The 22,846-nt window shown below is 34.0% G+C and overlaps 1 protein-coding gene across 9 annotated transcripts in view; it reads right to left on the reverse strand.

Moving 5' to 3' along the window:
• Positions 1-22,846, reverse strand: part of NBEA (neurobeachin) — a 452,703-nt gene that overhangs the window by 309,931 nt on the left and 119,926 nt on the right. For all 9 annotated transcript variants that reach the window (XM_064409011.1, XM_064409015.1, XM_064409017.1 and 6 more), the window contains exons 13-23: positions 21,990-22,158; positions 13,634-13,713; positions 12,873-12,935; positions 12,667-12,764; positions 10,824-10,916; positions 7,053-7,161; positions 4,729-4,810; positions 4,401-4,524; positions 3,818-4,010; positions 2,545-3,567; positions 481-698 (exon numbers count right to left, since the gene is read on the reverse strand). In XM_064409011.1, coding sequence (XP_064265081.1) covers positions 481-698; positions 2,545-3,567; positions 3,818-4,010; positions 4,401-4,524; positions 4,729-4,810; positions 7,053-7,161; positions 10,824-10,916; positions 12,667-12,764; positions 12,873-12,935; positions 13,634-13,713; positions 21,990-22,158 — 2,252 coding nt within the window. The remainder of the gene's footprint in view (positions 1-480; positions 699-2,544; positions 3,568-3,817; positions 4,011-4,400; positions 4,525-4,728; positions 4,811-7,052; positions 7,162-10,823; positions 10,917-12,666; positions 12,765-12,872; positions 12,936-13,633; positions 13,714-21,989; positions 22,159-22,846) is intronic.

Genomic DNA, 22,846 nt, shown 5'->3' on the forward strand with positions numbered 1-22,846 from the left:
AAAATATTATATGATCACCAAGACTAAACCCAACCAGGAGCCGGCATGCAAAAGAAAATTTGTCAATAAAGTGTTTCCTTAGAAAATTCTATAGGAAAGAAGTTTTATTTATACACCTTGCAGGTAGAGAAGCTCTTTTAATTGATCATTTAGGAAGGTGGCCATTAGCAGAAGTCATCCTGTCTGGAACAGGGGCAGTAGATTCTAATGCTAAGTATAAGTTGGAAGAGCAGCTCAGTTTGTTTAGGTATTCAGGATTTATACAACTCCTCAAGAAAACAGGAATTACTACCTGTGAAATCAAGCTGTTCCAGGCTGGGGAGGAGTAAAAAAGAGAAGGTAGAAGATACAGAGAGGCACTGCAGTTAACACCAGCTCTTTTTCTCCCCACCATCCCAGTAACATCCCTCTCCAACATGCCTAATTTTTCCTTATTGATGGCAACACAGATCAGAAGTTAAAGAAGAAACAAAGACCCACCTTCTCCAAACATGTACATCTGTTTCTAGTGCAAAAAGCAAGTCTGTCAGGAGCCGCTGGTGCATGGGAGACCATTTAAACTCTGGAATACGAAACATTGTTGTGCGTGGACCTGGACTAAACTGTCGTCTCTGCTCTTCCGTCATTGGCATTCCTCGAAATCCCAAGTCAACCCGTAAATCCCGGTCTTGCTGGGTGACAGATCGACCCTGTATTGCCTACATCAACAAGAGAGGTTCAAAAATGATGTTAACTTTACTCAGTGTTTTTTTGAATGCAATGCAGAATCTGAGAAAGGACAGGATAAAGCAATGCGGCCACAAACCACATTGATGTTCCAAGGCAGGCAGTATCCTTCAGTAATGAGCTGCTCCAAGTCAAATCCATCAGTGCTGAGGGGGAGTGTGGCTGGCCCTCTTTTCAGCTAATCACCAAGCTTTTACTCTCAGAGTCTTCAATTGAAGTCTTACAGAAAAGACCAAATGTAGTCCATCCAAGGTCAGTGACAAGATTTTTATATGTAACAACTATATTTTGGGCCAATGAACATGGACAAACTACATAGTGGTGGCTTTAAGGCATAAATATTTTTGGACAGCTCCTCATTTTTGAAAACAAATTTATTTATCTGGTCTTTCTAGCAAGATCATTAGAGAATTACATCTAGTCCCCCAAATCCCATTTTGCCAATTTACAAACAAAAGAGAACTTCACAAAATTGTTTTAGCAATGTAAAAATGGGTATAGCACTGGAGTTGAGCTGAAAAGCTTCTTGTTTATTTAGTCCATCTTGATCTCCTATAGCCAGTATTATGAGAGCAGAAAAGGTTTCCTTTATATAATTTGACCTCTTGGCACAAAAATTATTACAGTTGCTTGCATTTACTATGTTTTTATTAAGGTTATCTTTAAATTACTTTTTTCTCTTAGACTTATCTAAAATTTTTATTTTTCACATGAATTTCTGCATAGTGCTTTCAATTGTATTTCTTTCTTTCTTTTTTTTTTTTTTCCAGTTAGGAACATAGGAAAGAGTGAATTTGATATATTAATGATATATATATGAATTTAATATTTGATCTATTATTAATAAAGGCATTAACTCTTAGGAGTAAGAAGTAGCTCCCATCTGTGTCACACAATTTGCTTGCTTTCTTTCAGTCCATTTGAATAAAAGAGAGTTACTTTCTACTGATAAGGCAGGGAGAAGATTGTAGAGCTGTTTTTAGAGAATTTGAGGTTAGCAACTCCAGTCAAATACATTCTCCTGGTACAACTGCAGGTAACCCTCATGCCAGCAGCAACAATGGTATAATAATTTTAACATAACAGAGGAGCTTTTATCTAGCCAAAAATACTGTATCAAAGCCCAAGAACGGGCTTTGATGTGCATTGCCACTGCATAAACAAGCATGGAATATGTAAGTATCTCCACTTAGGTGGCTGGTCTTGAAGTAATTTTCAGTGTTTTGAGTGGTCTCAAGCAGATAAACCTAACGAGGCAGTTACCACACCTACAGCAATCAAAACTCCAACCACCAGCTCCACTGAATACATGCTAAAATAAAATTTCTCATTATTCAAGAAAACAATAATTGTCCATTTATTTTTTATTTAATAACTACTTGAAATTTTTAATTACAGTTAATTTCATTTTAAGAAAAAGTATTTAACCATGGACAACTTAGTGGTGGTGTGGTGCTATGAACCCAAAGAAGAGATTAGAAGAAGAATTTCTGCTAGTTGCTCAGTTGATAATTCTTCTTAAGAACATTACTTAAAAGAAAGATTAATGTCCACATATTTAAACCAATTAATTGTAATTTATCATTGATTTTACTAGGAAATAATGTTATTTAACTAGTATATGCAATATATATTTTCTATACAGTAATGAAAAATTTCACATTATGGCATTTTCAAAGAAAATGGGCCTGGAAGATGTACATTTTTCTGTAATTAAAAAATATACTTCAAATATCTCTCAGATCTCATAGTATTAATCTCCCCCTCAGCAATGATCAGTGATTACATTAGACATGCACACAGCTACTTGAAATTTACCTGGGTTGTAGTAGTTGTCTGGATCTTCCGTATCTCCTTCCCTGCCTCCTTACCATCATCAGATCTTTCTGTATCTGATATTATACTTCCTGCATCAACATTAGGTACAGTTTTGCTACCAGAAGACTCTGTCTCAAGAGTTGTGGCAGTCATTTCAGCATATTCTAATCCTTTAGATGATGAAGACAACTCCCTCTCAGAAATGCTATTCATTCCGTCTGAAGTGGTGTGAATCTTGAACTCTTTGTCCTCTATTATACTTGAAGCACAAGTTATATCTACATTACCTGTCATATGTGCAAGCAATCCCAAATCATCATTTACACCGAGATGCATCTGTGTCTCTTGCACATTTGGAATGGCAATGTGATTACTTGAAAGTTCAGGAAGGAGTTTCTCCTCCTGACTAGGTATTTTATCAAAGAGAAATGAGGTATTGTTAGTAGAAGGTTCATCTTTCTCATCAGCCAGAGTTATTAATGGACCATTATCTTTTTCCTCATTCTTCTTAATAATACCCACACTTCCATGAACATTGTTTTGGAGCTTCTCAACAGCTGCACTATACACATTATCTAGAAGAGATTCCACTTCTACCAGTGCACCATTTTCTCCAGTTCCCAGTGTCTCTGGTGACAAATCCATATCATCAAGTTTTACTTCAGTAGCTTCTACTTTTTCAGCTTTTATATCAACTAAAAGGTCATGAACTTCCACATGCACTCCTCCTCCTCCAGGTCTCTCAGCAGTTCCAAGCACATCATCTGACACCTTTGTAGCCATGAGCAAGTCCCTTGTATCTGTATTGACAGGGTAATCTGTTTCACTTTCTGGGCTTTGACTTTGTGAAAGATCTTCTATCTCTCGGATTTCCATTCCACCTTTTGCTCCTGTTGTCTGAGATGAAAGACCTGAGATGGTGCTCACATTCCCCTTCTTCCCCTTTTTTATGTTTTCTTCCTCTTGCCTTTGATACTCTTCATACATTTTTGCTAGATATTCCTTGTGAGCTTCGTATGTGACCTTAAAAAGAAAAGATCAGATTATGTGGATGAACATATGCTAGATGAATTGGGCAAAATGAAGCAAGATTTTTAGGAACATATTAAGTACAGCTTACTCACTAAGTGTTTGACAATAAAAAAAGCCACCTTGACATGAGTAGTGAGAGCCACCAGATGGCACTAAACCACTTTACATCTTCTATTGCTACATTGCTACTGCCTTTGGGTGTTACCAGTGTCTAAAAAAACATCTATGAGCTGTTTCTTACCTTGGAATGGGCTATAGAAAGAGTATCCACCCACACTCTCCAGCCTCCCCATTCATATTTTATTGCATGGTACAAGAGAATACGGAAAATGTTGTAAACCATCTCTGTGATCTTCTGCTCTTCAGAGTTCTTAGGATTAATGTATCCCAGAGAAAACATCCAGTCCTGCCACACTGAACACTGAAGTAAACATCTAAAGTGAAATAATTAGTTCAAAATATATCCAAACAAAGCTTGTTTATTTTAACATTACAATGGCTAAGATGGGAAGAACTTAATTTTTTAACATCATTCCAATGTTAGGAATAAACTTAAAAATAGTTCAGTATGAAAAAATAATTAAAATATACTAGAGAGAAGAATCTAGGGTTGGTTACTGAAATAAGAAATATTACCAAAAATGTATTAAATTAGTTTAAAATTTTAATAAATTATTTAATTTTAATAACTTAAAAATTTAATAATTGAATTTGTTACAGACTCTAAAACTCAGTATAACAGATTATAACTCTAAAACAGAGTATAACAAATAGCCATTACCCAGAAATCAATGAGGAAAAAAGTACTATTTGTATGGACATACCTTCTGTTTTCACGGCTATTACTAAAGAGTTTTATCATATCAGATAAGAACAAACGTCGAACTTCCATCAGCTCTGCACTTGGCGTGGAGTTTTTTAACAGTGTTGCCACCACCTTAAGAATCACTTTGAAAGAATAAATTAGTTATGTAAAGCACTTTACCCATGTCTAAAAAAAGAAATAGTTCATAACAGCCATTAATGTAAGAGGTAACTGCAAGCCATATGTATCTAAGATACATGAATGAATTGTTCTCACTTTCTGAACCATCATTTCAAAAAATCTTGAGCTGACACACTTATCAAACAAACATAATATATGGTCCTTACTTGGATTCTGAATTTTCACTGTTGAATCTGGCTCTGGATGCGGTTTATGAACAACTTGGGTGCATACTTGTTCTGTCAAAATCTAAAACAGAATATTAATTTCCTTTTACCACTTTTAATCAAACAGTACAATATTTCTTTGTTCATTTGAAAATTTGTTAAGAACATTTGCCATGGCCACATGCAATGTGATATAAAAAAATTAGGTAAAATATTTTAAATCTTAAAAAACAGAATAAAGCAATTTCTCTATGCAGGGATAAAGATTTTCATGGTTGCACTGTAGCTGATTAGCTAAACTCTGCGTTCGTTACCTAAATATACAATAAAGTATTTTAAAGACATTCCATTCATATTTCTCATATTTTTATACATTCACACATCAAAATATCTTTCACAAGCTACATACATCAATGATTATTCTCACATGTTTTATCAAAACCAAACTGAATAATTTTTAAAACTGGGTTTAGTTTCCTCCAGCTAGTAACAGAGTCAGCATTCCATAGGAATAATCCTGGGGCTTCACATAACGAGGAAGACAGAACATTGTCCTGTTGCTTGAATTGTACCTGACAACCTAATTAATCTGTATTGAGGCAACACTGCAAACCTTTCACACTGGGATACCTGTCACTGGATGTGTGTATGCAACTTTATTTTTAAGAAAAAGCTAAAAATTCAATGATATCAACACGAAATTCTCAGTAAAGAGAAGTAGTAAAGAGAATTAGAAAAGTTACATTCAAGTAAATGTATTTCAAAATTGAGTAATTTCACTAGCAATATTTATTTTAAAGAACTTTAGCTTTCTCATTAAAAAATAATCAAGCTAATATCAGTCATAAACACAAAATCTTAGAATATGTCTTCATACATTGAAATTTAAAATAGAATGCAAATATGCCCTTGCTTTATATGAGAGAATATGGAAAACTCTGTTCCTTAGCATCAGTTTCTTAGCAAACCTTCAGTACTTAGACCACTTAACCCCTTTTTATTCCTTTCCTCTATTTTTTCAAATGTAAATGCCTATGGAAATCCTGTGCCTGAACTCCATGAGAACATAGATTCTGTCAATGAGTTATGTATTTTATGAGAATACCAATCATAGAAGCTTTCAGAAAACTGAATGCAGGAGCTAGACTCTGAGGCTCAAGTGGCCAAACCATAAAAGGTAATTTACAAAAAAAAAAAACTTAGAGCTAAGTCACTGGCAAATAGATGACATTTAGGTTTTTACAATCATAGGAGAATAATTTTCTATATTACTCACACTTAGAACCCTGAAAACCAAGCACTCCTCTAGTCTCTTTTCTTTTCTGGAGCCTACCTTGAGCAACTAGTCATTAAATCTTTCTGTGACTAAAAAAACCACTAAAAACATTTTTAGTGCATAAGATTTTTCAGAAATTGCAAGAGATTCTGTTCTAAGTCACTATTTTAGTAATAATTGAAGATAGGACATGAGCTTTATATGTATGTAGGCATGAAGACATGGGTTTCAACCAACATTATGTTCTCGATATTTTGCTTTTACAAAATTGCTCATCATCAAAACTGAAGCTTCTACAAGAACCTTGTAGAACAGCTGAATGCTTTGGGGTCATACTTATTCACCTCAAGCTGTATCTGCTACATAAAAGTGGCTGTGTTAGTTATCATTTGGCATGGTTAAAAAAGAAAAAACAGCACTCTTCAAAATTTTGTAAAAGTAAAATGAGTGACATGAAAAAGAAAATAGAGGCATCTCTGACTTCAGCACTTTCCATTTCAATGGAAATGAACTCTCTAAACAATAGAGAAGTATGAGCAATTGGAGGTCTGCAGTATCTGTTGTGGTTTTGGGGTTTTGTGGTTTTTTTTTGTTTGTTTGTTTGGGGTTTTTTTGGTTGTTTGGTTTTGTGTTTTGGTTTTTTTGTTTGTGTTTTGGGGGTTTTTTTTTGTTTGTTTGTGTTTTGGTTTTTTGTTTGTTTTGGGGTTTTGGGGTTTTTTTTATTGTTGTGTGGTGGGGTTTTTTTTTGGTTGTTGTTGTTTTTTTTTTTGGTGGTGGGGTTTTTTTGTAAAAAAGTGATGAACACCCTAAGGACCAGGATCTCTTCCATCAGAAGTGGGAAGTTTTATAGAGCCTATGTAAAAATGATGACATTGTTAATAAAACTATCTAAAATATGACAAAATACATTGTGAACCAAGAAAAACTTTCTCAAAATTTCTAAAGTTTTTCTCAAAAGACTTGAGTATTAGGATGTTATAGAGCACAGATATTTTAAGTCATGCTTTTTACAGCAGAAACAACAATCATTACATTTAATAATGTGTACCTCATAAAGCGTGTTATATGTTGTAACGGTCACTGTATTTGTGTGCAGCATCAACCTTTCTCCCAGAAGTGTGAAAAGACTGTGAGTATGCATGATTTCAACCTTTCTCCTGGAAAAGGAAACAAAAATATTGGGCACATGTCAAGCATGATAAGCATTTTAAATGAATGCAAGATAAAACCCAAAAGCCAAATATTTTGCTGCTGTAGTAAAAGGCTCCCAAGCTTGCTATTTTATATATATATATTTAAGATATTTCCCACAATTAATACAATTATACAAATATTGAAAGGTTCTCAGAAAACAATGTTGTATTTAGGATGGCTTTTGTATTAAAAAAAAATCACACACCATTCTCAAAGTCAACTCAGAACAAGAAAGTTCAAGATGCACACGGGCTGGTAAAAATGTTATCACTGAAGAACACACCTTTTCTCACATCACAAGAACTCAGGATAATCTAGCTTCATATTTTCCAATATTAATCACAGAATTGGTTAGGTTGGCAGCAACCACAGTGGATGATCTGGGCCAGCCTCCCTCAGATTGCTCAAGCAATCTCTGCTAATACTTTAAATATATATAGATGGATTTTTCAGTACCACCTTTCTTTATATATCATTCTCTCATGAAGCCAAAATAATTAAATCCTGGAATAACACATTGCAATGAAAAAGAAATAAAATCCTGAAAAAGTTATGAAATTCTATGTGATTGAAGTGTATTTCACATCTGGAATCCAAAACTACTCAAATATTTAAAAAGTGGAGAAGAAAGCTGTTCACATCAACGAACTCCCCTAGTCCTTAAATCCCACCATTTTAAAAGGGGATATAACATTAAATTTATCTACTACTATAATGGATATGAAATAAAAATGATTCTTCAAAATAAATAATAATCTATATTAAAGTAGCAGAAAAATTTTAAATTGGATACAGTAAAGTTTCCAAAAATGTTATGCATTCAAAAGCTAAGAAACTGTGTTTTCATAATTACTAGTGAAAATAACACAACATAGGTTCATTCTAGAACTATTGAAATTAATAGATTATTTTATCATTTTTAAAGTAACTACCACAAAAGAGTGGCAAAAACTTACAACAGTGTGTACTTTTGTATGCACAGAAGGGAGTTCATGAATTAATTATGATAAAACCTACAGGTATTCAACTTTTTAAGGCATGATTTAGCAGATAGAAGTAGAAATCCATTGGTTTAACTGTGTGGGTAAAACTCAAAAGTAAACAAAGGACTATTATTTCAAGTGGTGGGATAGAAAGAATCAAATATGGCAGAGAAGGAAAAAAACAGGATTTTGTCAACTGCTAAGGTTAGACAAAGATCATCACAGATCACAAAGAAAAATCAATTAAGTTATTCAGGCTCTCATTTTACACATTAGTGGTCATTTCTGAGAATCAATTACTTCTAGTCCATAGCTTAATCTGTGACACATGTATATATGAACTACAGCAAAAGGAATTGGTTTAGTACCTACACATTTGTGAGTAATAGTGCATCAGTTTATATTTCATAAATCACATAACACCTCTTTATGTGATTCTGCTCCAGCGTATAACAATGCAGTATCTGTTTCATGTACTGTGAAACAGGAATACAAGTATTTTGTAATTTTTGTGGTTGACTTCCATATTATAAAAGTCATGTGTATGCACATATGCATATGTGAACAAAAAGCACTAGCTGTAAAACATGAAATGGAAGGGCGTTTTTACTTGCTGAAATCTACATAAAATATGCACATTTGCAGATGTTCAGAGATCTAAAAATTAAAAAAAAAATCTTTGAAAGTTACACAGAGTATTCAAGGGGATTTCAATCACTCCAATTACATGAAAAATACAGTTAATTTTTGCTAAGTACCAACAATGGAAACTACATTGATATATCCATAATTGCAAGTAGATGATAAATTAAAATTCCAACTTCGGAAAATTATCTTTTCTTTTTTTTGTGACTATAGAATCATAGAATATGCTGAGTTAGGAAGGACCCACAAGGATCATCAAATCCAACACCTGGCCCTGCACAGGGCCATCCCCACCAAGTGTCACACCATGTGCCTGAGAGCATTGTCCAAACACTTCTTGAACCCTGTCAGGCTGGGCGCTGTGATCACTTCTCTGGGGAGCTTGTTCTAGTGCCCAACCACCCTCTGGCTGAAATATGTTTTACTGATACCCAACCTAATTCAGCTTACTGTTTTTTCTTTGAGCGCTATCACTGGTCACTACACAGAAGACATCAGTGCCTGTCTCTGCTCTGCCCCTCATGAGGAGGCTGTAACTGCAGTGAGGTCTCCCCTCAGTCTCCTCCAGGCTGAACAGACCAAGTGCCCTCCAATGCTCCTCATGCAGCTTCTCCTCAAGGCCTTCACCACCTGTCTTGCCCTTCTTTGGACACTCTCCAATAGTTTAATGTCTTGTTTATATTGTGGCACCCAAAACTGCCCCCAGCACTCAAGGTGAGGCTACCCCAGTGCAGAGCAGAGTGGGACAATCCCCTCCATTGTCCAGATGGTGATGCTGGTGTCCTGGGTGCCTGATGCACCCAGGACATAGGTTGCTACTTGATTTTCTGGAAAAATATTTTAAGCAAATGTACTTGTCTGGATACAAACAGGCTTCTGACAAGTCAAACCTTCAACTGGTATCATACTTAATCCAACTCCTATCAATGTGAATGACTTTTACTAAGTAATGTTTGAAAAGTCCTTGGAGATTCTTGAGTGGACTATCAATTTGCTTTATTAATTCCCAGAACAGTATTCGACTTGCTGGGTCCCAAAGGAAAAATCTCACTTAGAAGCATATTCTCAGCTAACTGTCTCCCAATTATACAGTCATACTTTATTGATCTTACTGAGAAAAGCATTTCTAGCAATACCACACTCTGGCTGGACTCCTACCTCCTTTGCTTTCAAATGAGGCTTACATGATGAAGTCTCTTGTGAAGCATGTGGTTAATTTTTATAATACACAGCCTCCCACTAAAATGCCATTTTGGGCTAATCCCAGCAGGGATCTTAACACCACATGTAGAGGGGGAAAAATGAGCAACAGCAGGCTCTGCAGCACTGCATGATTGTTAGTGCTTTCTTGACACTGTAATATGGAAGATCAGACTAAGTAAACCCGTTTTGTGAGATCAGGTCTTTTTAAATGGGAATATTTCTTGCTGCCACGTTTTCTCAGTGAGTATTTCTTGCACAGAAGTATGTCCTTACCACCTCTTTTAAACTCCACTTGCTTCATGTATCTTTTTTTCCTTCTGAAACATTCCCATGTCAATAAAATGTTCTATTTCATTTTTCCCATCCTTCCAGGACTATTTTTAGAAATGCTGCCCTGAAAATTTTATTGCAATGACACTGATGACTCCAGAAGCAAATTTTAGATCACTCTCATGTGTTTCCTGTTAACTTTAGCTGAACATGCAATATATAGTTATAAGAGATATTTCTGGAAAATGTTTTTCCCTTGTTTTAAGACTTGTCTTTCAGCATATCTTATATCTGAAAGACAACCAATGTATCATTTCAAACACCATAATAATAGAAAGTTAACTGGAAAAATATTTTTTTATCTGATTTATAAATCTAACAGTGTACAAATTATTTATCAGAAAACCTAATAACTTGAAGTAATTTCTAAAGACTGACAAAGAATATACAGTAATCATGACAAAAGACAAGAAGAATTGTGAACTTAAATATGATACTACAAAAAATTTTAAAATGACACTTACTTATGACCCAAATGTTTAAGAAAATATCCAAGGACCTTCAAAGCTTGCACCCATATACTTTCACTTTTCGAAGCCAATAACTTATAAATTACTCTAAAACAGAAAAACAAATTCACACTCATCACATATATAGATTCTATCACTAAACATCACATGTATGGCTTTGTGTTTCACTAAGCAAGAATATCTATTAAGAAATAAAGAAATAAAAACAACAATTTACACAAAATAGGATATACTGTAAGAATCAAGTCCAGTGTAAGAGTTTGATAATGAATTCTTGAGTTTGAAGACATGGTGTAGTTTGGTTCAGTTCAGTGTTTTATAGCAGAAAGTAACATCTGATCCTATACTTCTCTTGGAACAATCAAATAAAAGACAGTCTGAGCAGCTGAAGCTTAGGACAAGAAAAGCAGAATAGAACACATAAGATCATATCCTGGAGTACCTGGATACTAGTAAAAATCTCCTTTCACTACACCCTCTATTTTTAAATCCTTGATAAAAAAAATGCCTCAAATATTGACTAATCTAATTATTTAATATTTAATTAATATTGTAGGTTTAAGCACAAATTATGCAGTCTTTCAGAAAGGAAACTAGCCTTGATCTGAAGTCGGCAAGAGACAGAAAGCATTACCCTTGTCCTGCATTTTTCTGTAACAAATTTTTGAATTTCTGTTTTAGTTTCCCATTAGAATTAGCTTGACTTAAGATTTTAGTAATTCTTTTGAGTCTTTTTCAACTAAAGAGTGCTTTTTCAGACAATATCTTCCTCTTTTGAATTTAGTTCTGCTGTTTACCACTTCTGGGGCTTTTGTCTTCTGACATCTTAGGCAAATGAACCCCTAATTTTATATCAGGCATTGGGGGTGTTGTGTTTTGTTTTTTAGACACTTAAAATTTGTAATTCTGTGTATTCTCCCCACTTCTGCAAAACAGACTTTCAAACATGAAGACTGCACCATCAAACACCTTTAATATCAGTACCACAAATGTTACATAAAGATGTCTCCAGTCTTCCAGATCAGACTTACCCTTCTTCAAAACATGACAGGACCAGAATTCTGTTTGTGTTCTAACTATAGGCAGAAAGCAAAGTCCTAACCATGAGTCTTCCCTTCAATGAGAATTGTCACTAAAATAGTTTTAAGTACGTATATTTGTACAAAGATCTTAGCATTTAGGCAAAATGGAGCTTGCATCTATCAAGTAGTAGATAGTGTGGGACTTTTTCCCTTTTACAAGCCCCTTGCATTTCCCAAAGCATTCTCAGAACAGGAAAAAGAAATCATGGTAAATATTAAATTATTATGAAGTAAGTGATTAGTGCCTGAAAAGAATTATATTACTAAATTAGGCATAAACTCCCATAAAAATAACACTTTTTTGGGAATTATCAGTTATTAATTTTACAGCCAAACAGATAAACACACTAATTCCACTTTTTTTCAGACAGAATTTGAGAGGCTAGGGCATGATTTCTTGCTTTCTTCTTGTTCTCCCCAGATAATGTTAAATATACAAAGAAAGAATAATTCAAATTATTCTGAGGCAGGTACATGGCTATTTGATGCATCTTGTTAATTACACATTCTATTTGAGATTGAGAAGCAAGTAAAACAGTGCAGTTACTTTGAAATATCAAAGACCACCTTAAAAGGAAATCCTTTTTTTCCTCCAACATATTGAAGTCACTCATTTTGTCAAAAAATTAAGGTTAAGCTAATGAAATTGAAGTTTAAAAGATCAGCTAGTGTGATATTTATGTTAGAAAGAAGCAAACTGGACAGTCATGATACTGGAACTACATTTAAGGTATTTTCTCACTTCACTGTCTTACCGTATCCCATTTCTCTGATCAAAGGCAGGAATCATGGATGCTGGATGTTCGGACATTAGTGCCACCAGCAGCTGCAGCACATCATGAATATTTTCATCCTGTATGACAAGCACCAATGTTATTCTACAAACTAACCTCAACAACAAGCTCCCCACAGAGCTGGTACAATTAGTTACAATAAAAGGTAGGTAATTACAGAAATGTACCTCATGCATTGTTAATAAGTAATTTAATATGCTCTGCAATTCATCTTCTTTCACTCCTCGATCCTAAGGGGGAAAAAAAGGGACATTATTCAGAGAAAATATATTCCTCAGGATTGGATAAGCAAACCTTGAACCTAGTCAAATAATTCTACAGCTTTTTTATGTGATCCTAAAAGACCAAATTTTCATTTTACTGCTTTTCTTTATCACATTGATAGTTCAAAACAGTATGAAGTCAGATTCCTTCAGTGTGGGCCCTCAGATACTACAAACTATTACTCCTCCACTTTGTGAGACAGAACAAAAAATACTGATTTTCAAGTCTAGCCTCAAATGGCAGATTATACCTCAAAGAGTAGCATTCAAAGCTGTAACAGAAAGACTCCTACACAATTTCTACCACTGGTAGAACCAATCAATGGTCAAAAGACAAAGTGTCCAAAGAAGGACAAAGCAATTATTAGCTTGACGACGGCAATTATCTTTTTCATTTGACCACTTTATTAAAACTTTAAAAAATATGACAATTAATTAAAACATCTATATTAAACATTTAATAAAATATACATGGCAGAATTTTGTGAGGCAGAAATTTTGGATGGATTTACTGCTTCTCCGTGATTAGAAGAATGTGCATGAACATTAATTAACCAGAAAAAGACACAATACTGGACAGGTATTAACGGTTTTCTACTATGAAAGATTCTATTACAAGTGTATAACAGATGTCAATGTTTTCACTCTGGAACAGACCATTTTACCTTCAATATAAGTTGTTTCAAGAACAGAAGCATAAACGCCCTTAATGATATGATTTCTTTCTGGGAGGGCCGAGGACCATCTGGAAGAAACAAAATATAGCACTTTTAAATATAAACTAATTCCTTTAATCACTGCAGCTTCTTAAGGAAATCACAGTTCCTACAACAGATTTAGTACTCTATTCTTATATAAAAGCTCATATTTGCAAATGATATCATTTATAACCTTTCAGAATCACATTTTTCAACACAATATATTTAAGTATAAATGATCCATTTGGAAAAAAAAGAATTTAATATTATATTTTACTTAGTTTTTTAAAAGAAACAGGAAGATGAAAGATAGTAAAAAGCTGATAGCAATAGATAGACAGCAATATGTCTAATAGACAACTTAGAATGATTAAACCACTGTTAAATAACATCTGAATGAAAAACCACACAAAGGATTTATTAAATACTAGTGGTAGCTATTACCTGTAGCAGAAACTACAGCCATTTAACCAAAGAGAAACTACTATCTAAAGAAAATATTCAATTTAAAGCAGGGAAAAAATAGAATCCATAATATTTTAAACAACTGTGCTTGATGAAGTACATTATGAAAACAGAAATATCTAAAAAAGCCAGACATCGAACAACTATAGAAATTTGAAAATATTTCTATTGTATTTTCCATTCTCCTTTTTCATAAATATTGAAGCTGAACTGGAAATTCTTTTGTTAAGTTCCTGATTTTCAGACAATGCATGGCATAGACAGTCTTAAATTTTGTACAGTAAAAATAAACGCAACTTAAAACATTTTTCCATCATCCATTTCATCTTAAACTGATAAACACAAATGAAAGTTTAAAAAAAGTCTATGTCCTATTATTATTCCCAATCCAGATGAATACAACTTTTTAATGAAAACTTTGTAATTGTCTTTGGTGTCACTTTTTGAAGTGAAGCCACTGCTTTACACACAGTAATTCAAGTTTGTAACACGGGAAAACCTTAAGGGAAGGTATATTTGCTTCACTAGGAGGAACAAAAAGAATGGCTAATACACTTAAATTTTCTTCACTGTTTAGGAGTGGAAAGAGGAGAACTGTGTACTCTTCAGAAAAAAGCAAAATAAATCTTAAAAAGCAAATACATCTCTGGTTGTTCTACTCCACTTACTTTTTTTAAAAACACTAGGGGTATTGTAGTAAAAAAGTTTATCAGTCTTTAAACATATAAGACTAGTTCATATTAATTAATTAATTCCAGTGGCATCTGATTTCCACTGTAGAAACAGAAGTCAGTTGATTTTTTTTATAGTAGATGCAATTATATTAAATATTGCATAAATTTTTAGCAATGGCATGTTTCTTTTCAACAAGCCATTTTTATCTAATAAATATATAAATATGATATTTTTTATATAATTTAGCTATTTTCCCCCCTAATTTAAATGTGGATTCAATTTCCCTAACTGCATCACAGAAGTTTCTTTCTTTGTACACACTCTTCCCTCCTACACTTTACTGGGAATCAATATCAGACAGCATCTGAAAACCAGGACAAAAAAAAAATTGACATTTTGTCTTTTCTGAAAGACTCTAATTATGGAAACAGAATACAGACAATAGGGAGGTCTGCAAAACATTTCTATAACAGAAACAGAAATTGAGTCAAAAAGAAGATATCCTAATGTAACTGGGAACCTCTTCAAAGGCACATGAGTTTTATACTACTTCTTCTTGTGCCCACTCATTGCCCTGAAGATGTGTGACAACCTTGAAAAGGGATCTTCAACATGCAAAGGAGACCAAAGGAATTGTTGCTTGCAGGCTATGTGCCAAGCAGGTGAAGTGTAATTTTCCCTTCTCGAGTACTATTTATTGCTTGCATTTTAGATGGGTCAGGAAGCTTCACTGCTCTAGAATCAGAAAATGGGGACAGCCGCTACCCAAAAGACTTCATTAGTTTCAAAAATTAGTTTGAAAAACTGGCGAGCAAACATAAGACAGGCTGGAGAAACTGGAGGCTATGTAATCACCAGACAGCTACAAAGAATACAGCAATATGATGTAATGATCATCTGACATAGACTGAAGAGAATTAATTAAATAGGAAGTTATAAAGCTACCTAAAGCACCTTTTCCACTATAATTTTTATATCATCATGGTTTTGTACTTCATTACTAACTAAATTATCTCACTCCTAGCTGAATATTTATTTTAAAAAAATATATTATTGACCAAACAATGGTGTATTTTATTCAATAATTTTAAAAAGTATACATTAGCCGCACATATACCCAGGCTAAGAAATACAAGTAGATTTGTTTTTAACTCAAACATTGCAAAGTAGTTTTTTACTGTCTATTAATCTTTGTGCCCATCATTGTATATAGAAAATTCACTGTCGCCATCACTCAGACACTGATATCAGCACTGCTAAAGACTAAAACCAATCTCCAATTAGATCAACTATGAAGATAATCCTTTCAAGATCTGGCACAGCAACCATAAATCCCTAATACAAAATAATCACACTCTTTTTAATTAGCAAAGAGAAAGGATGCCTCCCTTATCCCACACGAGGATGAGTCATTAAAGCATTTCCTGCTTTTAGATTTCTTTATGCATGTATTTTTCACAGAGCCCATCATTTGCGTCAGATTTTTAAAATATACACTCATAACAAGAGTTAGCCTGCTTTACCCAGACAATTATAAATGGAAAAGAAGTTATAATTTTTTCCAATTCAACCCTGCAGCATAGAGAAATTATAGGGAAATAAACCAGAAGTAAATAAGAGGAAATAAGTAAACACATTCATAGTGTTAAGTACAATCAGTACTGCTGTGAAAAACAAAAAAAAAAAAAAAAAAAAAAAAAAAGAAAAAAAGAAAAAAAAAACCAAAACCCCCAAACTGATTGGAAGCTTTGAAGAACAATAATAATGATTTCTAATTCTGTCTTTGGAAATAAAAATGTGTTATCAGTTCTACCAACAACCAAATGTGACATTCTTCCATCTGTTTTGATTTTTTTTTAATGTAAAAAGCATGCTTTTTCTACTCCTTAAATTAATAAGGCATGATACAGATAGCAGAATCTGATCTCCACACACACATAAATAACATTACATGATACATGGATCACAGAGGACCTGATTTTCTCTCTGCTGTAAATCTAACAAGAGCCGAGTTCCACTCAAACCCAGCTCTTGAAATAACTCCGTGGAACTTTTTCTATCTACAAAAAGAAAAACTACTGTTATTTTATCGTCATAATAATTTTTCTAATTCCCACTTTCACAGATCACATTAAAAAATATTGGATGTGAAAAACATTCTTGAAAACAATTCAGCATGACATAATTTGTACTTTAACCACCATGCACTCTCAATAAGGATGGAAACATGATACTCATAAAGGTAGCACTCATTGAGAGTTAAAGAACACAGGAAACACCAGTAGAGAGAGAAATCTTTGGCCACTCAGTTCCAGAATGAACTAAACCACACAGTTAAATTGGGAATTTAAATGCAGATTCTCTCATACAACACAGGCTCCCCAGAAGAGTGGTCACAGCACCAAGCCTGTCTGGCTTTGAGAGTTGGGACAATGCTCTCAGGCACAAAGAGTTACTCTTGGGCTGTCCTGTACAGGAACAACAATTGGGCTTTACCCTGATGGGTCCCTTCCAGCTCAACATAAAATCAAATAATTTCAGAAAGAAACTATATATTTTAAATAATTTTCATTCAATTGCCTGCTTTGTTGTGTGTTTAGATAATGCAGTGGCTGGGTGATTCTATTATCCCTATTCTGTATGATTTAACAAAATATTAAATGTGTGCACATGGCAAATCAAGATAACAGCTGTAACCATAGTCTAAATGAAAAAAAAAAGATTATTTTCTTTGGAAATTAGTTTGACTTTTTAGGCTCTTTATAAAAAAATTGAAATAAACAAGGCCAGAAGAAAAGTGTAATTCACGATTTTAAACAGACAACTTTTCTCCACTATGTGGATTTACATGTAAAATGTAAAAGCTACTAAGAATAATTACAGGCCAAGTTGATACTTTTACATTCTGAAACAGTGTTTCCAGTAACTCAAAAGGAAATGGAAATACAAATATGAATTCAGTATTCTGAATCTAAGAAAAAATGCCAGTGTGAAACAGGCATTGAATAATGAAAGATGTTACAAAACCAAATTTAAAATAAGTATCTGAAACTTTAAAAAAAATTATTAAAATTCATAAAAAACCCCAAAACATGTATACCTCCCATATTATAACCTGATTACTAGGAGAAGCAAAAGAAAAACTTTCACTTTTTAAAAGAATACAGCATTTGCCAACTGGGAAACTTCAATAATAAGCTCCTTTGCCTTTAAAGTAAGAGCCACTAAACTGTCAGCACAGAAAACTCACCCACTTTGTGCTTTATTAAGACAGGGGAAGGCAATAAAACCCTGAAGCAGCGTAACTATCTGCAAGTAATATAAAATCAAACTAATTATTAACTAATATTAAAAATTGTTTCAGTATCTCCACATAAAAGATGACATGCCTAGAAGACAAGAAAACATCACACTACTAAATGTCTGCATGAATAAACTTACTTCCTAATATGACAGCAAATTATTTGAAGGCACTTTAGCACTTGCAGTCAAATTTTAGATATTGGCATGATTTCCAGTAAAGTCTTCTCCAGACCTGAAAAGTCTCATGGCAAGTCAGCCTAGAATTTCAGCTGCAATTTACTCACATGATGACATTTTTCTGTTTCATACATTAAATTAATGTTTATAGAAAATGGATCCTATTCTTTCATTTGGAGGTTTCAAATACTGTTTAAAATGCAACAACTTAAAATTTCACACAACTGTATTTTTACACTGCAACTTTCCTACTTGAACAAATTTTTTTATACATTATTTTACATTTCAACAAATTATAAATTTCTGGCAGTAGTGGCTGCAGGCAGGCTAATAAAAATTAACATGAAGCCAAAATCCTGGAAGAGTTGCCTTTTTTAAACTATTGGGACTGGTGGAGTTATGAGATGCTGAAAACAGAGGTGAAAATAGAAAAGCTGTAAGCATGATAACTACGGCTACTTTTAGGAATGCATGACTATAAGCTGTCTGAATCAACCAGACCTGCACTTAATGTTAAAAAACCATCTGGCAAAGAATAGTGATAGAATATCCAGGTGATTAAACATTTTAAAATATTTTCATTAATTTTATCAATTGCTAGCAACTAATGCGGACATCATAAAAATCTTTTACGAAATGAAGTTAATATGAAATTAAATTTAGCAACCCATCACCTTACCAATTAGTATATATTTCACAGTCATTTGCTTGCTTGAATCATCCCAGTTATTACAGCTCTATTAGTCAGAAGCAGAAGTTATCTATGAAATAATAGCAAAAAAAGTCCCAGTGCTGATTTGCATGGAGAAAGCTCCATAGCTGTGCTGGGTTTGCTAAGTCACTGATCCTCCTCTCTGACAGGCTGACTTTCTTCAACACAGCACAAGAAAAGCCTCTCTTACAGATAGAAAAGAAACTACTACTTCTTTGTAGTATAATCAATTACACAGGGCTTTCTGCAGGGAAGAAGGAAGAGGATGAGGAACAAGGAAGAAAGAAGATATTAAACTTTCATAAAGTCAAGTTTATCTATAAATCTAACTAGGGACAAAATGAGAAAATTCAGATATAGCTCATCATAACATGTTTTGTGAAAATATGCATGACTTCAGTTTATAAAACACTTCCCCAACTACTGTATGAAGGTCTTAGAAATTTTGATTTTTCTTGTCAAACTGCTACAACAAGCATCCACTAATTTACACTGCTTGATTACCTTTCAGGGACTGACCTGGTTGCCTTCCAAGTAAAATAAGAATCTTGTCTGGAACCGACACAAATGAATGTACTATACTCAGAATGAAAGAAAAGGTAGGGATGTAAACCAGCCATATCTGTGCTTAATTTAGAGTTAACTGATTCACATCTCATTCCTAATTTTGTATCCTTGTGTACCTCATGCCTTCTGTTCAGATTTTCATGAATATATTACATATTTTTTGAATCTATGCAGCTGGCATTACACATACAAATACTAAAAAAATACAGCTAACTGCAAAGAGACAGATCTGGGCAAGATAAAAACAATCCAAGCTTCCTACAAAAGAAATGTCACTGACTGCACAAAAGAGCAAACCTAGCCAGAGGGAAGCAGCCTGCAATACATTTTCAAAGTATTGTTAGGTAGTAGTATCATGACACAGAAGCACAAGAATCTTTTTAATTTAAACCAATATAGTAGGAAAAAAAAAACAACAAACAAACACAAAAACTCAGCCATAACAAGTAGACAGTATTATCAAACTTCCACTCTCAAGATAGTTGAGGAATTTTCCAAGTCTCTACCTAGCTGTAAATATGGTTGACACCTGAAAATTTTGCCTCACAACAGCTGGGTATTCAACAGTCACAAGCACAATGTAAATAAGCTTATCATCTGAGTTTTAAACATCCCAATTCCTCACTGATCTCAGACACAGTTAATTTGTCTGATGGTAAAACTGTACCTGTGCAGCACAGCAGTGTAAACCTCAACAGAGTAAATCTCTGAAAGGCTGAATCTGGATAAAGCCACTCCCAGGGTAGGATTCAGTCCACCCCAATTTCAGATATCAGCAGTGTAGTTCCCACACCAGACCAGCTTCTAACCTCCCACTGAGGTTAGTGGAGATACAATCAATAGAGGCAACACAGTCTAGGAAGCAACTACACTTCAAACAAAGCATTTGTCAAGAGCCTATCAGTTAGAGGTAAGGTACAGCTTCCTAAACATACTTAACAGTGTAAGTTGTCACGCCATAAAGTATGCAAAATATCTACCCAAAACAAGCAGATTTGGTGTTGGATACACAGAAAACCTGGATCTTTCTGAGAGGCAGGTAAGATGCCCCACCAAGACTACAATGATACTAGAAACCTGTATTAAAGCAACTGACTCCTGCATTCCACTGTGCATTATCAGCAGACATCTAGCTCAGAAGGAGACACCTTCACTGCAGGCACCAAAAAAAAAAAGTCAATTCTATTTTGGCAGCAGGAATCCAGAATCAGCGTAAGTGGATAATATATCACAAAGATTTCAAGCTAATTAAGTAACCCCCCTAGGTAATTTTCATTATCTAGGATTTCATACTTTTCATTTAAATGAACAGAAAACTGTGGGGTTTTTTTAAGTATTTTAAAATAATTTTAAATAATTTTTGAAGACTACTCTTCATCTAATATTATGCCATATGAGAACTATAAATGTCATCCGAGATCCTAGAGCAGCTCCTTCTGTGACCTTCAAAACCCTCATTGCCTATTAGGACACCTAATCTAGTAAAAGAATTGTTACTTGCAGTTTTGTTGATTAAAAAAAAAAAAAAAAAAAAGGGAAACCCTTATGCATACAGCTCACTGTGTAAGAATTACCCAATAACTAATGTGTTAGACATGTCACACTCTTGAATATTTGGGTATATGACAGTACTAAGAATATTCCCCAGTTATTCAATTTCTCAGAATGACTTCAATAGTTGCACAATAAAAATAATTAATAAATTTTCATTTATCAGGTATTTTTAAAGAGACTTTTGGGCAAATCCTTCCTACTTTACACAAGTAGATAGCTAAATGTAATGGCATTACTGCCAGAATGTATAGGATTAGAATGATTTGCTCTGGTTAATACACATGTGTAACATGCAGCATTCAAGCAGTATTCATTATTACTTTTTTTTTGGTTCTGTCATTGAGTACGTCCTGTGCTAGGCTAAGTGCATCACTTTAAGCAAAATTAAATAAATCTCTATTTTATAAGGACAGAGGAAAAATATTATTGAACTGGAAATATAGCTTCAGAGACCTCTGCAGTGGGAACTAGATGTTTCCACTCTGTTTTCAAGGTCACTTAACACTACTAATCACTCAAACCACACAAAGCTTTCTTTGGCATATGAAATACACATAATATCTCCTCTTTATTACAGAAGAAGTAAAATCAATCTTTTTAATATGTTTCCTGAAGTATTTCCACATAAGTATATGCTACGTGACTGGAGACCACAGTTGGAATCTTCTGGGAATACATATAAATTATCAGCATGGGTTTATGATACACCAAGAAGTATTTCCATAGTCCTTCTACTGATCACCACCGGTATCAACCATTGCCATTTATCCATCTCCTTGTCTACAGATCCAAGGAGCTTTCAGACATTTACATCACAAACGTTCCTACAGGAGAAATGCTTGTATTTTCTTCCTCGTGTGCTGCACTTACCCAGCCCTTTGGGAGTAATGCCACTGCTGTCAGCAGGATTGACCACCCAGTAGTAGTATTTCAGCGTGTGCATTAACTGCAGCACGGTGCCCACTCGGCGAATGGTGTTATAGATTGTGGCAGTCCCAATGAATTCAGCTGACAGGTAGGTGTACAAAGATAGCTGCACCTGGAGAATGAAACAGTTACCCACATAAATGGGTGTAAAAGCTCTGCATTAGTCACCTTAAATTGTAGGGGTCTTTTTAGAATAGGCTTTGGATATGATATAAAAACAGAAAAATCTAGTTACAGCTCTGGTTAGGGCAGTGCTGCACTGGTGCCTAGGAATGATTTAAGTTATGATAAATATATTGGCTTGCTTTCTATTCTGACTTTTTATAAAAAATGTATATATTTTCAGTTTTCAGGACAATGCCACTTTTCACTTTGGTTCACATATCTCAACTATGATTACTTAGGAAAACAAAGAATTCATATAACCAGAGATGAATGATAACATTTCAGAGATCTTATCAAACTGGAATACATAGTTTGAATTAAAATGAGAGCTTTCATTAAAGTGTAACAAAACACATTTTGCCTGCAATTAAAAATACAAAATGTTGTGCTTAATCTTGTAGGAAAACAATGTAAGGTAATCACTGAAAAAGGGACTGGGTTTCTTGAAAAAAATCTTTTCATAGAATCGGAACCTTAGGCAATAATTTAACTGCTTTTAGGAAATTATAAAATGCATTGGAGTATATAGTTAAGCAGTGTACAGACTCCATGATCTAAAATCACTGCTATTACCATGCTTATAAAAAATCCAAAAGAGAAAAACCAAAACCCTAAGTAGAATATTACAAAAGAAT

The sequence above is a fragment of the Passer domesticus genome, chromosome 2, assembly GCF_036417665.1.
Source record: "Passer domesticus isolate bPasDom1 chromosome 2, bPasDom1.hap1, whole genome shotgun sequence".
Classification (NCBI taxonomy): Eukaryota; Metazoa; Chordata; class Aves; order Passeriformes; family Passeridae; genus Passer; species Passer domesticus.